This window comes from Lynx canadensis, chromosome A2 (genome assembly GCF_007474595.2).
Source record: "Lynx canadensis isolate LIC74 chromosome A2, mLynCan4.pri.v2, whole genome shotgun sequence".
In the NCBI taxonomy this organism is placed as follows: Eukaryota; Metazoa; Chordata; class Mammalia; order Carnivora; family Felidae; genus Lynx; species Lynx canadensis.
The window spans coordinates 166,387,353-166,405,802 of record NC_044304.2 but is presented as its reverse complement, the minus strand read 5'-3'; the positions used below and the strand labels follow the sequence as shown (position 1 = coordinate 166,405,802).

Sequence of the window (18,450 nt, the reverse complement as noted above, 5' to 3'; positions counted from 1 at the left end):
CACCCCTACCTGCCACGCCCCGCACATCCACTCCTCTACTCCCCTGGAGGGGGACTCCACTCTCCCCGCCTCAGACCTGCGACGTTCCCTCACCCCCACCTCGTGGCTCTTCGCTCCTTCCAGCCCGCCCACGTCAGGGAAGAGCTCCAAGACCCCTCCACCGCTCCGCCCCCCACACCCCTGCACGCCCCCCCCAGCCCCACCCCCACCACGGCCCTGCCTCTGGGCACTGGGTCCCGGCCAGGACGAGTCCCCCTCACCTGCATCGACAACTCTTCTCCTTCTCAACAAGCTGCTGGCTTTCCCATCTTAAAAGAAAACACCTTCTCTCCAGCCCACTTCCTCCTACCAGTTACTATCCAACTTCTGTTTTAGCAAAACACCTTCAGAGGCGCCCAAGAGACGCCCTCCCCTGCCTGTGCCCCCACCTCAGCGAGGTGCGCGCGCACCTTCCCCGTCTCCCCACGACCACCCTCTCAAGACCCCCACAGCCCCTCCGCTGAACACAGTCGCCAGCCCGCGATCCCCATCTGCCCCCCCCCCGACCTGCTCCGCCGGCAGGGCCCCTTCCGCCAGCCCCCATTGGCCACTCTCCTCTGAGGCTCGTCCTCCATGACCTTCGGCTCCCTCCTCCCCGCCCTCTGCAAACCCCAGGTCAGACACCCCTCCTCTGGGCCTCTCACTGGACGCAGGCTCCAATCGACCTATGGGCCAATGACATACTTGGAGCCTCGCGCCCTGGTCCGGACTCTCACTCTGGCATGGAACATTTCACACGTCCACAGCAGGACTTTAGTCCTTCCCTGTCACGGGTGATGGCCGATCCATCCCTCTGATTCTCAGACCCCCTGGGCACCATTTCTGCCTCCTTTCTCACAGCCGTGCGGTCCCTCCCCGCGTGCCACCAGCCCTGACCTGCATCACATCCGGCACGTGACTGCGCTCCACCATCGTGCCGGCGCCCCGTCCGAGCCCCTTTCACCTGTGACCTGGGTTAGTGTGGCCGCCTCCTCCCCCCTCGCCACCCTGCCGCGCTCTCCCTACAGAGCAGCAACAATGGTCCTAACAGAAAGCGGGACCCTGTCCTCCTCTACTCAAACCCCTGGTCACAGCCCCTACTGCTCAGAGGCAAAGCCGAGGCCCTCAGAACGGCCCAGGGTCTCACATGACCGGGGCCCCGCGTGTCTTCTCTGCTGTCATCAGTCCACTTGCGGCAGGCCGTCTCTTTTGGGTTAATTCCACACACGAGGCTTGGCCTCATCCCGGATTCTCACTCGTCCCTCTGCCTGGAATAGCCTACCCTGAAACAGGGACATCACGGGCTCCCCGACCTCCTTCAACTCAGCTCTGTGACGAAGCTACCCGCGTGACCCCGGCTAAAGCCGCAGCCCACCCCGGGCCCTGGCTCCGCTCCACCTCTGTCCTCTGCCACGCCACGTAATGTTCCTGCCGTTAGGTTTACGCTTACTTCGTGTCCCTGTCCGCCGGAAAGCAAGATCACAGCCGCACAAAGCCTCCTCGGCTTCTCTCAGCGATAGATCTCAGACGTCAGAGACGGAGTGTGCGGAACAGATGCGTGAAGGCAGGCTCCGCGTCACCGGCTCAAAAGAAGCTTCCTAGCCTCAGGACACATGTCCACGCCAGTAACACTCGAGGCGAGGCACTTCAAAATAACGCCTGAGGGACGCGGAGCAGGGCGCTCGCCACGCAGACGTTCCCACCGGGGAAATGATGGAAACACCAACTCCGGCGTTCCCACAGCTACCTCTGCCGCCCGGAAATTCAGAGGCCGCCCAGGGCTTTCCGCTAAGTCATAAAGTAAGAGGTACAGACGTTTCAGCAAATGAGTCTGGCCCGCCAAGCTGGCACGTGCCCGAGCGGGCGGGGAACGGACCCGAAGAAGCCGGCTGGTCCTCGCATACCTGCCGGCGAGAACGACTCAGCCGCGGCACCCCGCGACGTCACCAGGGCGGGGGAGACACGTACCTTGCACGGGCGTCACCACCGCCCCCTTGAAGTGGGGGTTTATGTGGATGTTCTTGGGCTGCTGCGGGGTCACCGGAGGAGGGGTGATCATCAGGCGCGGGGCCTCCATCTGGGGCGGCACGTGCGCCCCCTGGGGAGACGGGGCGTGCTGCGGGTGCTGCAGGGGCAGCAGGGGCTGCAACGGCTGCTGCTGGAACAGGCTCCTGATGGGCTGCTGCTGGGGCGGCGGCGGCGGCGGCGGTGGCGGCTGAGGCTGCGCAGGGGGGATCAATCTTGGAGAGTGCGTCTGAAAACCACCACAAAGACGACAAATGCACAGCAATCAACGTTTGGAAGAGAAGTAGAAAAAGGCTACTGCCCTACAGATCTGCGCGGACCCCAGCGTGAGAGTCACGGCTCCCGGCTAACGGCGTGTAGGAAGCAGCAGGGCCGCGCCGTGCCGCCCGGGCCCAGGGAGGGGGCCGCTCGCGACGGGAACCCGTCCCGGGCACGCGGAGGGCGGCGGCGATGGCCTCAAAGGGACTCTCATGGATTCCAAAAGAACAACTTTCGGTGCAGCCACTGACGCTGCCCGGAGGTGAGCACCGCGTGGCACACAGAGCCCAAGCCGCCCTCGGCCCCCGCGGCCGTGCGGCCGCTGTCCCCGGAGAGTGAAGAAGAAAGTCGGGCATGAGACACCGAGCTAGAAACAAGGGCTGTCCTCGGGGAGGACACAGGCCTGGCGAGAGCCTGACTCCCCTGCGGGGCGGGAGAGAGCTGAGAAGGTGGCACCTGCACCAGAAAGGAAGGAGGGAAAGAGGGGTGCCAGGCAGGGGACTCGAGGAACAACCCGGAAGCAGCAGCGGCGCGGACACGCCTGCTGGGAAACTCGGGAGACCAGGGCGGCCGCAGCCACGCACACCCAAGACGGGGGAAGGCCGGGGCGTGAAAACAGACGCTCGAGGCAGTCAAGCATCTCGGGGTGATTCCATCCGACAGTCACGAGAGGAGGAAACCAGCGACCACGGCCGTGGCCACCGAGCGCCGGGCCGACCCCGTGTCTTCGGCGCCTACCGAAAGGTCGGTACATGAAGTAAGCGGCCGATGCCCGACGTCGCCATCAAGTGGGTTCCCGTCACTGTGCTCTTCCAAAGCAGCTGGTGAGCAGCGGAGCCGGAAGTGGGGTCCGACAAGCGGAGTCCACGCGTCCTGCCTGTGAGCACCGGGCCGCCATGCCACACACCGTGGAGGCCGTGAACTCCAGCTCCACACGCATGGCGGCACACGCCACGTGCAGGATGGGGAATTACGGATGGGGTCGTGGTGGACGTGGGACGGACGTGGGACGGAGCAGACGGACCACTCAGCAGGCCACGGCCGGAGCTGAGTGCAAGAAAAGGCCAGGGTCTGACGAGCAGTAGGGAAGACAAATTTCAGAGGAACGACGAGGATTCGGAAACCAGAGCGTATATGGCCTTGGTCTCAGGGAGGACTCTTCCAGAGACATTCCAGTGCTGGCCTGGGTCCTCAGCTCTCCGCGCTCCCGGCATCCAGAAGCGCTCCCTCTCGGGCCTCACGCCGCCAGGTGCTGGGCACACCCCTGCACTGTGAGTAGGGATCCAAGCCACCAGGGAATCCCCACGAGGAGCACGCTGACAAGAGGCTCATGAGTCAGATCTGAACTGAACGGAGGACGGGCACCGTGCAGGCTCCTTCTTCACTCAAGAGCGTGAAGGGGTGCGAAGGAAATGGCGTGCTCTCATCGAGCGGAGCGGGGGGCCTGGGAGGCGCCCACGTGGAGGGGCACGGGGCAGAGCCAGGAAGCGCACGGAGGGGCTCGGAGCGCGCCAGAGGCGAGGGCTTGGGAGACGCAGGTGCGCACAGCGAGGGCAGGTGGCAGGAAGGACGCCGCCGCCCAGCAAGAGCTCTGACCAGAAGGAGGGCGGACGAGAGGACAGCTGAAGAGGGGAGGAGAGAGAGCACAGCGCCAGCCTCAGGCGCTCCTCCCTGAGGAGGAGCTCGCCGCGGACACCCAAGGCGCCAGGGCACAGCAGCCAGGAGGCGCAGGGGAGCAGTGACTCTGAGAGCACAGTCAGGAAGTGAGGAGAGCGGAGTCCAGGCGGCAAGGGACCGACCTAGGAGGAGACGGACTGACACAAAGCCACGAGCAAGCCTTTGACTCATTCTTCCCGCAAGAGTCCAGACAGACCGCTCTGGGGTGCGAGAGTGAGCGGGGTCAAAAGCGCTCGTGGTCGCAGGTGGGAGCGAGCTCAAGTTCATCCCCGACAGCCCTGGTCTTCCCAGTACACGGAAACTTCACATCACTGTGACCAGGAGACGCGAGCACAGAGCTTCCAGCCCAGAGCACCATTAGGCCGAGCAGGGCCAGCCATAGGCCCGTCCCCAGCTCCCAGTGGGCTCCAGAGCTCTCCGTGGTCACGAGAGCTCTGGGGACACGACACCCCTGGCAAGGGCCCCGGTCTGTCCTCCACTCGGCTAGGGATGCGCAAGCGCTCCCAGCCCCGCTCCGTCGGCCCCTCTGAAGGACGAAGGATGCTGGCTGGGCACGCCTCCCGTCCGTGGGTGTGAAGTTACCTCTCCGGGATCACAGAGACACAGCTACACAAAAACAAATCTCCCGTGTGGCTGTTCCCCTCTCCCCCAAGGAGGCCAAAATCACTGAATTGGCTGTTGAATACATGGCAAGTGGAGGCTGGGGCAAGGATAAGGGATGGGGAAGAAAAAGAAATCAAGTCCAGCCTTTTTACCGTTGGAGAAGCTTAAGAACAAAACAGTTGTGTGAGCAAACAGCAGTTATGAACATCGTCAGCTTCTTTATGCTGTAATCAACCCACCTACCTCTCTCCCCTTCCTGCACCTCAAAACGGAAATCATGCAAAAACAGTTAAGTTACCTCTTCTCCCTTGTTACATTTCACAAATGGATGCATGCTAACACTTAACAGTTCTACACAGAGGCAAAATGTGGCTTTCCCCTAAATTCAGATAAAAATGGAGGAGGGACATGTGGCAGACACAGTGGACACATACTTGTATTAAGCAAATTTGTCCTTGGAGATTGGCTTCTGAAGGAAGGAGCCATAAAATCCTAAAGCGAACTAAAAGAACATAAAAATCACTTTAATCCTTCTTTACCTCTGCGATATCTCCTCTTTGAAATGCACAGGAAATTCAACTTCAGCTGAAATTACAAGTATGTGAGTATGGATAGCACAGGACACTTACTCTAAGAGAATCTGCTCCGATTTAAGGAGAAACCGATGGGAAACAGTACAAAGAAAAAGCCATTTTTATAAAATGAACAGTGCTACCCGGATTCTCCACGTACAGTCAGTGTTTTGAGCGCGGGCACTCAGGACAAGCAGGGAGAGGACGGAAGCCTGGCTCCTCTGGGGCTCCTGTCCCTTGAGGACATAAGCCTCTCACTGCTTCGTCCTCCGTAAGTACAGAGTGATTTCTCACTGCCCGACTACCAGGAGGGGGACGGAATTTATAAGGACACAGGTGAGAGCATACCATAAAGAAACTTTCGCCATCATTCCTCGCATTAAACTTTAAGTTCAGACTCGGTGATACACACAAAGTACGAAACCCACAAAGGCACATTTTCATTTGTTCTAACGTGTTGGGCTATCACAATAAAACTAAGAATTACCACGCCAGGAGGCTGCGTCGGAAGCAGGGCAGGTCTGTGATCTTTTATTCTTGCTCGCTCACTGCTCTCTCTCCTCTGGTCTCCCATTCCACGACACACTAAAGAGCTTCCTCTCCTTCCTCCCCGCCTCGAGCCATAGCGTCCCTGCTTATGCTGTCGCTCTCTCTCTTCGAACTCAAGCAACGCGGCTTTGGCTTCGGCTGAAAGCTCTATTTGAAAAGATGCATACGTGTTAGAAATCTTCAAACGGCCTAAACTCGATACACAGGGAGAAATCAGGGAAGACACACAGGACAAGGAAACCCCGAGACAGCAAGGGTCTCACCCACAGCAGGGAACTAAACCAGCAGCGAGCGGGGTTCAGCGCCCGGGAGACACCCGTTAAATGAGGACATGCTTTTCCCGGGGAGGAAGACACAAGGAGCCTCCGCCAAGTTCAAGTCTTTTCGTTGGAGACCACAAAACGGTGCAGAGGGAAGCTAAAAAGAAGGGCCTGAAGTTCGGTTTAACCATTGCCCTCAAACTGCCGCGGACACTTTCTCTTTCACGGACAGCAGACAACGGTGGGGAGGACCTGGGCCCACCAGGCCCGCCCCGATACAATTTCTCAGTGAGACCCGCCCAGGTATTATGAATGCACCGTGGCACACAGACTCAAGATAGATAAAAAATCAATCAATCAAATAAATTCCTGTTTGTTCTGATTTAAGCGGAACTATTAAGGGCATCACTCGGAAATCAAATAATTAATCTCATACAGTGGAAAACTCATTTCGTATGATCATTTCAGATTTATTTAAAGAGACCTTTACTCTGTGAAAAAAGGCTTACACCCACGCTGTCTGCTACGGAAGCTGTAGCAAATGAGAGCAGAGCCACAGAAGAAAAAAACCCACGAATGCAAACACCTGTGGGATGCCCAGGAGACCCTCACCTCTCCGACCACTGCTTTAAGGATATAAAAACACGGACGCTGGCCCTAAGAAACTTCAGCTGGCACCTTATTCTAAATCCCTAAAGGAGAAAAGCCGACTTACTCAGATACGGTTCCTTTATTTTAAAATACTACGTAAACTGTGATATCTCACGTTAACAAACGTGTACCTTGTAAAGGTTTCACTGAATCCCGAGGGGCGTTCTTACTTACACCTTCTTCCAGAGTGAAGGACAAATTTTAAACATTACCAGCTTTAGCTCCTATCTCAGATTCCATAATCATCTCCAAACTCTTCCAAAATCTCTTAAGCCACATTTCATTTTCTTGATATTGTTTCTATGGTATTCCCCTCCCCTTCAAATAAATCTAGACCCCATTCAAAAGAAAATTTAATCTCTTCTTAACAAGCACAGACTTTTATTCTCATCTTGACTACATGACTGGTTCACATACACATTTTATGCGGTGAATCAGCAATTATTTTTCTAGTGGTTCTAAGTGTCAAGATTGATTTCACTATCCCCAGTAATAAAATGGTTTCAAATGACATCTTTAATCAGCAAGTAAAAATGCTTTCCTCCAATTGAGACAAGCTGTCACAAAAGGTCACCAAAATATGACAGGATGGAAATTACATTTGTAACTTCAACTGAAATGTTAATTTCCTCTTAAGTGTTTTCTGAACTATGTCCATATTCTAAAGTAAAGAGACAGAGTTCAATGTAACAAAGTTTTACACTGTATTGCCCTAAGATGTGCTTAGGGAAAACATCTGGGTACAAATAATTTTATAACAGCTGGATTAATACATAACAAGTCAATATTTGCAAAATACACAGCTTATTTGGCGAAATGGAAATAAATGATAGTCTGAATTTTTTTTTACAAGAGAACTTGAACGAAGAAATTTGTAAAACCCTTGCTTGTAACACAAGGACCATCAAGTACCCTCCTGCTGGCACTATCAATCTTGGACTGTTTGTTATTAGATGAAAATACTCTTTCCCACAGATCCTCTGCCTTAAGCAAAATTAACTACGGACTTTATTTCAAGAGAACATTATGTGGACATAAGAATGTTCTTTAGGCTAAAGCAATAAAATGTACTTTAACACATTACGTGTGCCAGCGAAACTTAGACTATTGCCAAATCTAGATGCCTACTCCTAGATTAATGGATAAAAGCAGGCCTAAAATAAATGTTGTCTTGCACGCACTGCTGTCCTGCTTCCCAGGAGAATCTCAGGCCCACCTCGGTCAGGCCAAAGGCCTGACTGCTCTGCACCTCTGTGCTGAGGCTTTAGGAAAACCAGTCACGGACACCCACTGTCCAGAGGTGGCTTCTGAGATTTCCATCCAAAATTTGTCAGTCCTTTACATATGTGTGTTCTAGAAACCCTGCTCAGCTGGGTTTCCCAAGTGAGTGAGGCCCTCATACCCTACAGCATCCTCTGTGTGTAACGAGTGACCTCTATCTGCTAAGCACATAGCTTTGTGCCACCCTCGGGGAAACTAAGAAAAGGTTTAGTTTCCAGAATGCTGGCTGAGCTCCTTACTTAAGGTCGTAACCTACACGAAAGCCCAAACTCTACCTGAATTCCAAATCCACATCAATGACTATACACAAGGTTCTATAGCTGCCAGACTGTCATACATATGAATCCAAGTTCTTCCTCATTTAGGGACGGCGCTACCTGTGTGAACACAGGAAAGACTAAGGGCGACCCACACCTTGTTAGGTTCTAGCGGGCACTGGCTGTCCACACGCAGCCCAAAGAGTCAGAAACAGGGGGGCCAGAGGACGATCTCATTCTTCTTTTTAAAGAGTGGAGTGTTCTCAACGTTAATCAATTATATCACAAAATAATTTTTATTTGTATTAAAAATGTTAAAGGACACCATTTGTCAAGAAATACATATTATAGGAAACAACATCTGGACTCTGGTAGCAAGATATTTTAATTCCATTACAAGGAGTGGGTGGACAGCATTATACAGTCAAATACATGTAAGGATTTCTGTACAGAACCTGAACCTGACGTCTCTCTCGCCAGGAGCACGCAGATAAACTGATGGGTAAAACACAAATACTGTAGCAGCTTCTCTTTCTCAATCAGTATTTTCTTATGCACAAAATTAACCTTTCGTTGGAGGAGGGGGATCAAGGTAATGAGAGCTTACTGTTTTAGAAAACCAATCTTTACATGGACAGAAAAGTCCCTTTGGTTCGGGGAATAAGCCTGAGTTAGGAAAAGCTCGTGTTTCAAACACTAAGCTTCCTCATGCGGGGCTCACAAGTATGGAGCATTTAAGCACCATTTTCACCTACCTTAGTACCTGGCCGTATTTGCACAAACATACTTAAGCCTTACTTGTTAACGTTTAAAAGAAACTGTTAAATGTCTACACTGTCTATGCTGACGGCCCCTCTGCCTCCAAGGACTCCAGACTCTCTCCCCGCCGTATTTCAGGTCTCCGGCTTGCCTACCACTAACCCCTTCAGGCTCCATCTCTCAGGAGGTACAAACGACCCTGAAAACAGCAAAACGAGGCAAAGGTCCTGAGACACAGGAATTAAAGCGACACAGAGAGTGAGCACGAGCAGGCCGGACACCTCCAGATGTGAGGTCAGTGCCCGGGGCAGGTACAATACAGAGAGATGGCCCTGGCTGAGGCCGGGAGGTGGCCAGAGACATCAGGTTCGGGCAAGGATGTAACATTATCGATTCCTCCTGCTGAAGGATCCACTGTGTTCTTCCCCCACCCTTCTGTTTTAAGACTTCCGCTCATCTCCTTTCACCCAAGGCCAACTTCAGACCTTCCTTCTTAGAAAACTTGTGTTGTCCTGCTTCAGACAAACTGGCAACTTTATAGCATAACTGGAGAAAAAGGCAGGGAACTCCTGGGCCAACAGGTAGAGGAACTCAGAGGGGAAAGAAGCAGAGAACCCAAGAGTCTAGGGCAAGCTCTCCACAGAGCTCACTGCGTGAGGGAACGTGGCAAGAGTGGTTCCCTCACAGCTGTTAACCTGCACGCCTCGGGAGCTCCGTATCCTCGTGCACAATTCACATCTGCCGCTCATGGACACACGCTCGTGTTTCCAACTAAAAAATGGCTGATAATGGCTTAAGAAGAAATAAACGTAGTCACTGGGGGTTAGTTTCCCGATTTCCATTTTGACCAACACCAGGAAGCAGGTGAACCCTGTCCTTCCACCCTCCCACCTGCCTCCTGGAATTCCGTACAAAATCCCAGTGGTTCTCAAAACCCGGGTTCCAGAACAGCAGGCGCGGCAGCACCCGGGAACTCAGCAGAAATGCAACTTTCTTGGACACCCCCTGAAACCTACCGCATCGCAGGAGCTGGGAGTAGGTCTAGGAATCTGTGTTTTAACAAGCCTTCTAGGTGATTCTGCTGCTCACTCAAATCTAAGAACCACTGCTTTATCTCTGCAATGGACACTGGAGAAAACAGTTGCGGGATGGGGTAGGGTGAGTGCTGATGAAGGCTCTCTGCTGGCCGGCAACGGCCTGCCGCAGCAGACCTTCAAAAGCAGCGTTTGTTCAAAATGATTTGTTCAACTGACTACGTCTGAACGATCTTATCTCCTCAAACACGGAGAGGAGTGGCAGACGGAAAAAGAAAACACAAAAACAGATGGTTATAATGACACTAACAGGTACAAAATACAAACTGTCTAGTCCTGAATTAGCCCTAGCAACCTCGTGGTCTCAAGAGGGGTCAAAGGGCCGTCCCCACACACCTTCCCAGAGCCGGCCAGGAACTGCGTAACATGCACGAGAGTGGGTCTAGGCCATCGACTCCAAAAGAAAAGCTATTAAAAAAATAAGCAATCAAATATTTTATTCAAACATTTTTAATCCAGAAAACAGTCATTTTTGTAGAATGACTTTTACAGCACCATAACTCAGCTCTAACCTCACACAGACCGTCCACTCTCTGGACGGCCATGCATAATAATCTATAAAGTCAAAAAAAAATTTTTTTAACCTATTTAACTAATCATAATAGTACTATGGAGGAAGTTGAAATGGGAGTGAAGAAGGATGGGAGACAGACAAAAAAAGTTACCCAAAGTTTCTGGAATGTTCCTTCTCTCTCTAGTTACATCTGAGAGCCTAATAATTGTTCCTTCTTTCCTTTCAGTTTTGAACCGCAATCGTCCAGATTCTTCATCATCATCATCTTCCTCATCGGATTCTTCTTTTACGTCCTTCTGTAGCTCCAAAGTCTCCATACCTCCCTACAATGCAGACACACAAAACAAAAACGGAGACTGAGTTCACATTCTTTTGAATTAAACACTGAAGCCTGATTTTATATATATAAGGTTCTTTATATTTCAGATGTAAAGATGCTGCAAAATGTTCTGTCACAAGGCCATGTGAAACCCTAAACCGATACGAGAAACAAATGATCTCAAACATTAAAAAACACGTTGGAAAGAGTTCAATTCTGGCTTGTAATTAACAGACAAACCCTATATATACTGTTACTTCTACTTCTGAGAGCAAACTCGCGAATTTCTAAAGTCCCTGCTGGCCTCAAGTCTGACCCAGACGCCAGCAAAAGTCCATGTATTCCTTAAACCAACACTGGAGCTTTAAGACTTTTGGGCACATGTCCCCCTGTGGAACTTACATTCCAGGAGAACCCACTCCTTTCCGGTCACACAGGCTCGATGCTTCCGGTAACTCCTGACCCCATCTGCCATGATTTCCAAACCTGTTGTTACGTTGCTTAGTTTTTCCAGCCTCCACCTGCTTCCCCCCTGCGCTCTCACCCTAGTGCTTCACTCCACCATCCAGGGTCTGCATCGCCGCCTCTGGCCCAGATTTTACTGCAACAACACAACTTTTTTTTTTTTTTCCCAGTTACACTGAAACCAGCTTTTATCTCCTATTTTATTATGTCAGTATTCCCACAAAAATACTGCCTAATCTGGTCCCAACTGAAAGTCATTTCTTCATCAACAATTCTTCATCACAAATGTTCCTTTTATGCCACTGATCACTTTTGACCTTTTACTTGGTCTCAGTGACCTACTGGGAGAGAATAAGACAGGCACTTATTGAGTGCCAGGTTCACACAAATGCTTTTTGTAAACACAAGAAAACATAATTTGCCCCTCGATTCTCATGATTCGTTATTTTAAATGTGCTTTACTCTTTTTTTTTTTTTTTTTTTTTTCAACGTTTATTTATTTTTGGGACAGAGAGAGACAGAGCATGAACGGGGGAGGGGCAGAGAGAGAGGGAGACACAGAATCGGAAGCAGGCTCCAGGCTCTGAGCCATCAGCCCAGAGCCTGACGCGGGGCTCGAACTCATGGACCGCGAGATCGTGACCTGGCTGAAGTCGGACGCTTAACCGACTGCGCCACCCAGGCGCCCCTAAATGTGCTTTACTCTTAACAGAAACAAAAATGAACTGCCTCATTAGAAAATGCACAAGAAAAAATTTAACATAAACCCAAAAGACAACTGTTTTATATTCTCCTCCCAACATTTTCCATGAAAAAAGGTCAACTACAAATGCACGTACTCACTGCTGTGAATACTGCAAGTCTCTACACACCTTCAGGAGTTCAAATGCCTGAAGATACAATGACGAATGTATGACTATATATTTTAAGCCTGATGACAGTGACGCTACCTTTCAGTACTCTGACATTTAGTATAGCATGGAATCTTAAAGCACCAAAGTCTTGGCATTTTGTCGGTTTGATATTTGATATTATTCCCGCCTTCCTGAATACCTGAAACCAATGAGTAACACTTGCGAAGGGCCCAGCTGGGCCTGGGCGGCACTCCGCTCCACTCAAGGGTAAGCTCACGGACGAAGTGCTCTTCTCCTCGTCCGTCCGTATGCTCCAGAGCAGTGCTTCTCAAATGTCATGTCCACACCCGTCACCGGGAACCCGGTTCTGATGCAGATCATGACTCCACAGGGGGGCCTGAGACTCTGAATTTCTAACATGCTCCACGTGAAGCCAACACGCTTCACAGACCATGCTTTTTGAGTAGCCAGGCCACAGAGGAGGGAAAGGAATGGCCACCAATAAAGCAAAGATTCCATTTATTACAAGAGTCATTCCTAATTCAACCATTAACAGTAATTTCAGTTCAAAGACCTTCCAACCAGTTCAATGCACACCATGACAATACGAAGCTAATAAAGGGTATTCTGCATCCAAATCTCCACCTAAGAAATCTCAAGAGAACAAGGATGACTGGAAAAGTCTTTCTTTGAAGCAAATCCTAAAACCCACCAACAAATCGAGTCTATGACCCAGCATTTCGCATTCCCAGGTATTTATCCAAGAGAAATGATCATTTATGTGCATGTAAAAACCTATAGGAAAATATTTACAGCTCTCTTTTGGGTCAGCAAAACTGGATCAACAGTAAGTGAATGGACACATAAAGCGGGTCCATTCGATGCTCCTGAGCCCTAGCAAGGCATGAGCTACAGATAGACACCTGGGGTGAGGTGGCAAAGGTGTGTGGGATGGGAGAGGCCAATCGCGATATACTGCGACAAGTCCGCTCACAGGACGTGCTCCAAGAGAAAACATACTGGTTGCCAGTGGTTAGAAACGGAGGGAAGGCAGGACTACAGAAGCACTGCATTAAGTTGGTTTTCTGAGCAATGGAATTTCTAGAACGCAAACTTGTGGTACAGGTGTCCAATTAAGCCGGGAACTACATCAAGGACTACACAAGCCCTGAAGTGGCTTCGCCTGCCTCAACTACAGTGCATTTGACAACCTTCACTAAACTGGACTCGTGCCTTCAGGCACTGGTTACTGCCTCTTACTCTAAATACTGGGCTCAAAAAAAAGAAAAGGAAAAAACCATCTCTTTTAGCCATATGATTTATAGAATTAAACAGCCAATCTGCCAAAATGCTGACTTTCTGGACAGTTTTTGACAAGGACTATCTAGTATTCCATTCATAGGAAGGGTGGTGTTGGGTGACAAACAATAATCAAGTTATCTTAAAATTTTATTGTACAAGAAGTTAAATAATTGTGTATCTGTGATCTTATTAGGCTCTGCCAAAAGTACTCAGAGGTTTAATTTTAGCTACTTAATTATGATGAAAAGCTGAAAGCCATAATTGTGACTCTTAGCAGAGGGCACACATTAAAACCACTGTGAAAGCTCTTCAGAGACAGACAAGTCAGAATCTGATCACATTCCGCTGTCCCTTGAACCACACAGGTGGGAAAGGCACAGGTCCACGTATATGTGGATTTATTGGATGAATACGGTACTATCAACAGATCTTCCTTATGGCCCAACGCGAGGCTTGAACTCACAACCTTGAGATGAAGACCTGAGCTGAAATCAAGAGTCAGGTGTTTCACCGAATGAGCGACCCAGGTGCCCCTCCTTAAGATGTTCTTAATAACATCTCTTTCCTCCAGCTTGCTTTATTATTTATTATAGCATATAATACACATAACATATAAAATAGGTGCTAATCAACTACTTCTGTTACCAGTAAGGCACTTGGTAGCTAAGTTCTAGGGGATCCAAAAGTAAAAGTTACATGCAGATTTTTGACTGAGTGGGGACGAGCACCCCTAACCCCAGCATTGTTCAAGGGTCAACTGTATACATAAACAATTAGAAAGTCGAATTCTGGCAAGACCCAGACCTGCATATTTTTTAAGCTCTCCAGCTAATTCTGAAATGAACCTGTGATCTCTCAGTGTCTTGAAAGAAAATTCAGTATTCGATCCCAAACCCAAGGGGGAAAAAACTGGCAGTTCTCTGAAACAGGGGTGGGGGGCCTGGGAGTTGGGGGGGTGGAGAAAAGTATACAGAACACTGTTTTTAAAAAAACTTCCCAGAAGTTTTTAATGCTTACAGAATATCTGATAGAGAATAATTCTTCATTATATCATGAAATACACATACAAATCAAATACAAATTCTGATTCTACCAACAGTGAAAATTTACAAGTTGGAAAGATGGAGCAAACTGTGCAAAAATTGTTAAGAAAATTACAGACCAATATCCTTCATAAATACAGACACAAAATTCCTTAAAACAATAAAAGCACATGGAATCCAGCAAAATATAAAAAGGAAAATACATCAGAACCAAGTGAGGTTTAGCAAGAGCCAGAAGCACAAGGCTGATTTAACATTCAAAACACTCAATTAACACATCTTGGAGATGAATTCCAAATTCCCCGCAGATAGCCCCCCTGCCCCAAGCCCTCCTCCGGAGGTGGAACTTCAGGCCTTCCCCACACCTTGACAGGCGACCACGCACCCTTAGGGACTTGCCTCCAAAGAACAGAGCGGGGCAAAGGAAAGACAGCACTTTACAGACCTACCACCCACCATGGCAAACCTGACCCGACCACATGATCAAGGCTAACACTGCCAGGGAGGTCCTGTACCCAGTGGTGTGACGGAGGAGAAGGGCATCGGACCTCTGTGATATTCTCTCCAAAATCCCTGAACTCCAGTCTAATCATGAGGAAAATACCAGACAGGCCCAGACTGCACACAGTCTACAGGATACCTGGCCAGGTCACCTCTTTAGACTGTCACAAACACAAGTCGAAAGTTGTGAAACACAAGGAAAGACTGACAAACTAACACAGACCGGAGGAGACACAACAGTGTGGTCCCCTGGACCGGATCCCGGAACGGAAAGAAGTCATTAATAATTAAAAATTTGTGTAATGGAAATAAAGCCTGGAGTATTGTTAATATAGTTTTTTAAAAAAGTCAATTTAATTCACATTAATAAACGGAAGGATAAAAGCCACAGGAGTATCTCGACAGATGCAGGAAAAGCACTGACAAAATCCAACACCCATGTCTCACGTTTAAAAGAGTCTCAGCAAACTAGATACAGAAAAGAGTTTCTTCAATCTGATGAAAACAAAGCAAGCCAAACAAAGCTTCAGTGAGCTTGTATTACGTACTTCGTGGGACATCAAACACTTCCCCTGCCATCAAGAACCAGGCAAGAATGAGTGGCTCCAGTATTTCTACTCCACATAGCACTAGAGGCCAGTGAGGTCAAAGACATAATAGGGCAGGTCGGAAATGAAGAATTAAAGTGTGTCAATTAATAGCAACATGATTATTAAGGTATCAGTTTTCCCCCAATTCCATGGAAAGATACAAAGCATGCTTTACCAAAATCCCAATCAGATTTTTAATAGGTATTGGCAAATCAGTTACAGAATTTACACGGAAATCCGAAAGATCTAGAATAGCCGAAACAGTCTTGAAAAGGAAGACAAAACTGGTGGATTTACACTACCTGATTTCATGCTACAGTAATCAAGACAGTGGAACACCAGCAAGGGAATAAGAAAGGTTCCAGAAAGAGACACAAACTTAAATGGTCGATTAATTCCCAATACAAGCACTAAGGCAATGCAGTGGGGACAAATAATGGTGCAACAATCAGGGGCACATACAGAAAAAAGTGAGCCTCATTCACACACACACACACACGTCTCAGTTGCGATAGATCAGAGACCTAAAGTACAAACAGCTAACATTACAGAGCTTCCAGAAGAAAACACAGGCTAGTATCTTTGCAGCTCCGGGGTAGACAAAGATTTCTTGGGCCGCAGAATTACCTGGTCTTCGTCAAAACGCAATTTTCTGCTCATGACAAGGCACCTTTAAGAAAATTGTAACACAAGCCACAGTCTCAGAGAAAATATTCACTATACAGATAAACGTCTATCTGGATGGAAACACCTATCTATCAAGAACATACAGACAGTAGGTGTATAAATGTTCTACGTGCAGCAGGCAGATAGAGACAACACATACGTACGCACAGACGATACATACTCTCCATGTGGAGTAGAGAGACAAAAATTAAAAAGACAACCCATGTTTTTAAAAGACTAAAAACGGACACAAAGAAGATACAGAAGTCCAACAGGCACAAGGAGTGGCACTCAACATCCTTAGTTAGCAAAGGAATACACACTTAAGTCATGATGACACAACCAGTCCAAGGACTAAACGGAAGGCAGACAGTACCAAGTGACGGAGAACGGAGACTCTCAGGCACGAGCACCGGGAGTACAAAATGAAACGGCCACTCTGCGAAACCATTTGGTGGTTTCTTCTAGAATTCAACATATCTCTACCCTGTCTCAGTAATTCCATTCCTAGATAACACCAAGGAACATGAAAAGATACAGCCACTGGCAGATGTGTAAAAAACTCTTTATATTACTTTACTCATGATTAAAAAAAAAGGAAACCCAAGTATCTATTTATTATTGGGAGAATGAACAAATATGGTACACTCACAAGACGAGATGAACTACCGACATACACAACTACCTGGATGAGTCTCCAAAACGTTCTGTTAAACAAAAGAAGCTAGACGCAGAGTCAACCTTACATATGACAGGGCTACATTTCTATGAAGCTCTAGAAGAGGAAAGACTGATTTCAGGCGACAAATACGAAACGCCGTTTCCCTCTGGGGAGCCAGGACTGACCAGAAAAGAAAGAAGAAGGAATCTTCTGGGGTCACAGAACTGCTTCTTACAAAGGAAGACAGTAACTGGAAAAAACGCGTCTCAAAACACCGAACCGCACGCGTCAGATCTGTGTCTGCCGCTGAACACGAACGGGACCACAGTTTTCACAGGAAGTATGCGACGCCGTGCAAAGATGTTTGCGGACTTCCCTCATCACTTCTCGTAGACACGAAAACAGTACCTAAACCGGCAAGCCCGTTTACGCCGTGTTTGAAGACCACGGCCCGAGTGGCACCGAGGCGGCCAGAGAATGAGGCGGGCTTGGCGGTCATCTTCGTAGTTCTGTCTTTCTCACTTGATGCAAGGACAGTGACTTCTTCGTCCTAACCAGGCAAGAACGTTCGGTAAATAAAAGGAGCCGCCTAAAGTAGGCTTCTCCGTCCAAGTCCCTCTCCGGTTCCGTAACTCAGCCTCTACTAGGTACTCAAACGCAGCTCCTGGAATGCGGTCTTCCGAAGAGCTGCAAACCGCCTCCTCGCCTCGGCAGAGGCTGCAGGACTGCCCGGGGCGGGGCCGTCAACACCCTGCAGACACTGAAGGAAATGGATGAAAAAGCCAGAGACCCCGCCACACGGGCAGGGGCAGGAACACGGTGCGGCGGCTGACTGCAAGTGTCACTCCTCCCGGAGGGCTCTGTGAGCGACAGGCTCCGAAAGCAAAAGGCACGACGGCAGCGCACAGCGCACGACCCCTACCTTTCAACACCTCAAGCAGCATCGCACCCACATGCTCCCAGTAAAGATCTTGTAGACGGACTCTACTTTCAGAAAGAAAACAAGCCCCAGATCCGTGTCACGAGGGGAGAGACCAGCACATGTCCTGCCTCCAAGAAGGACCATTGAAAGTCCTGACAGCGAAGAACATTACAAAGAATTTTCAGTCAATACAAAACAAGCAACGTAAACAGGGTAAACTTCAACCACCGGGACAGAAGGACAGGAAAGTAAATATATTGAAAAATATGTTACAGGGGCGCCTGGGTGGCTCAGTCGGTTGAGCGTCCGACTTCAGCTCAGGTCATGATCTTGCGGTCTGTGAGTTTGAGCCCCACGTCGGGCTCTGTGCCGACAGCTTGGAGCCCGGAGCCTGCTTTGGATTCTGTGTCTCCCTCTCTCTCTGTCCCTTCCCCACTCATGCTCTCTGTGTCTCAAAAATGAATAAATGTTAAAAAAAATTTTTTTAAATATGTTACAAATACAAATACAGTAAATATAAAAATACAAACGTATTAAAAACACTTAAAAAATATATTAAGCAACATAAATAAGGCAAACTTCAACCAACCATCAGGGACAAAAGAATAA

The 18,450-nt window shown here is 49.1% G+C and overlaps 1 protein-coding gene across 4 annotated transcripts in view; it reads right to left on the bottom strand.

The window, feature by feature from the left end:
• Positions 1-18,450, bottom strand: part of RBM33 (RNA binding motif protein 33) — a 138,935-nt gene that overhangs the window by 68,456 nt on the left and 52,029 nt on the right. For all 4 annotated transcript variants that reach the window (XM_030308889.1, XM_030308887.1, XM_030308888.1 and 1 more), the window contains 3 exons: positions 10,670-10,841; positions 5,641-5,849; positions 1,987-2,272 (listed from right to left, as the gene is read on the bottom strand). In XM_030308889.1, coding sequence (XP_030164749.1) covers positions 1,987-2,272; positions 5,641-5,849; positions 10,670-10,841 — 667 coding nt within the window. The remainder of the gene's footprint in view (positions 1-1,986; positions 2,273-5,640; positions 5,850-10,669; positions 10,842-18,450) is intronic.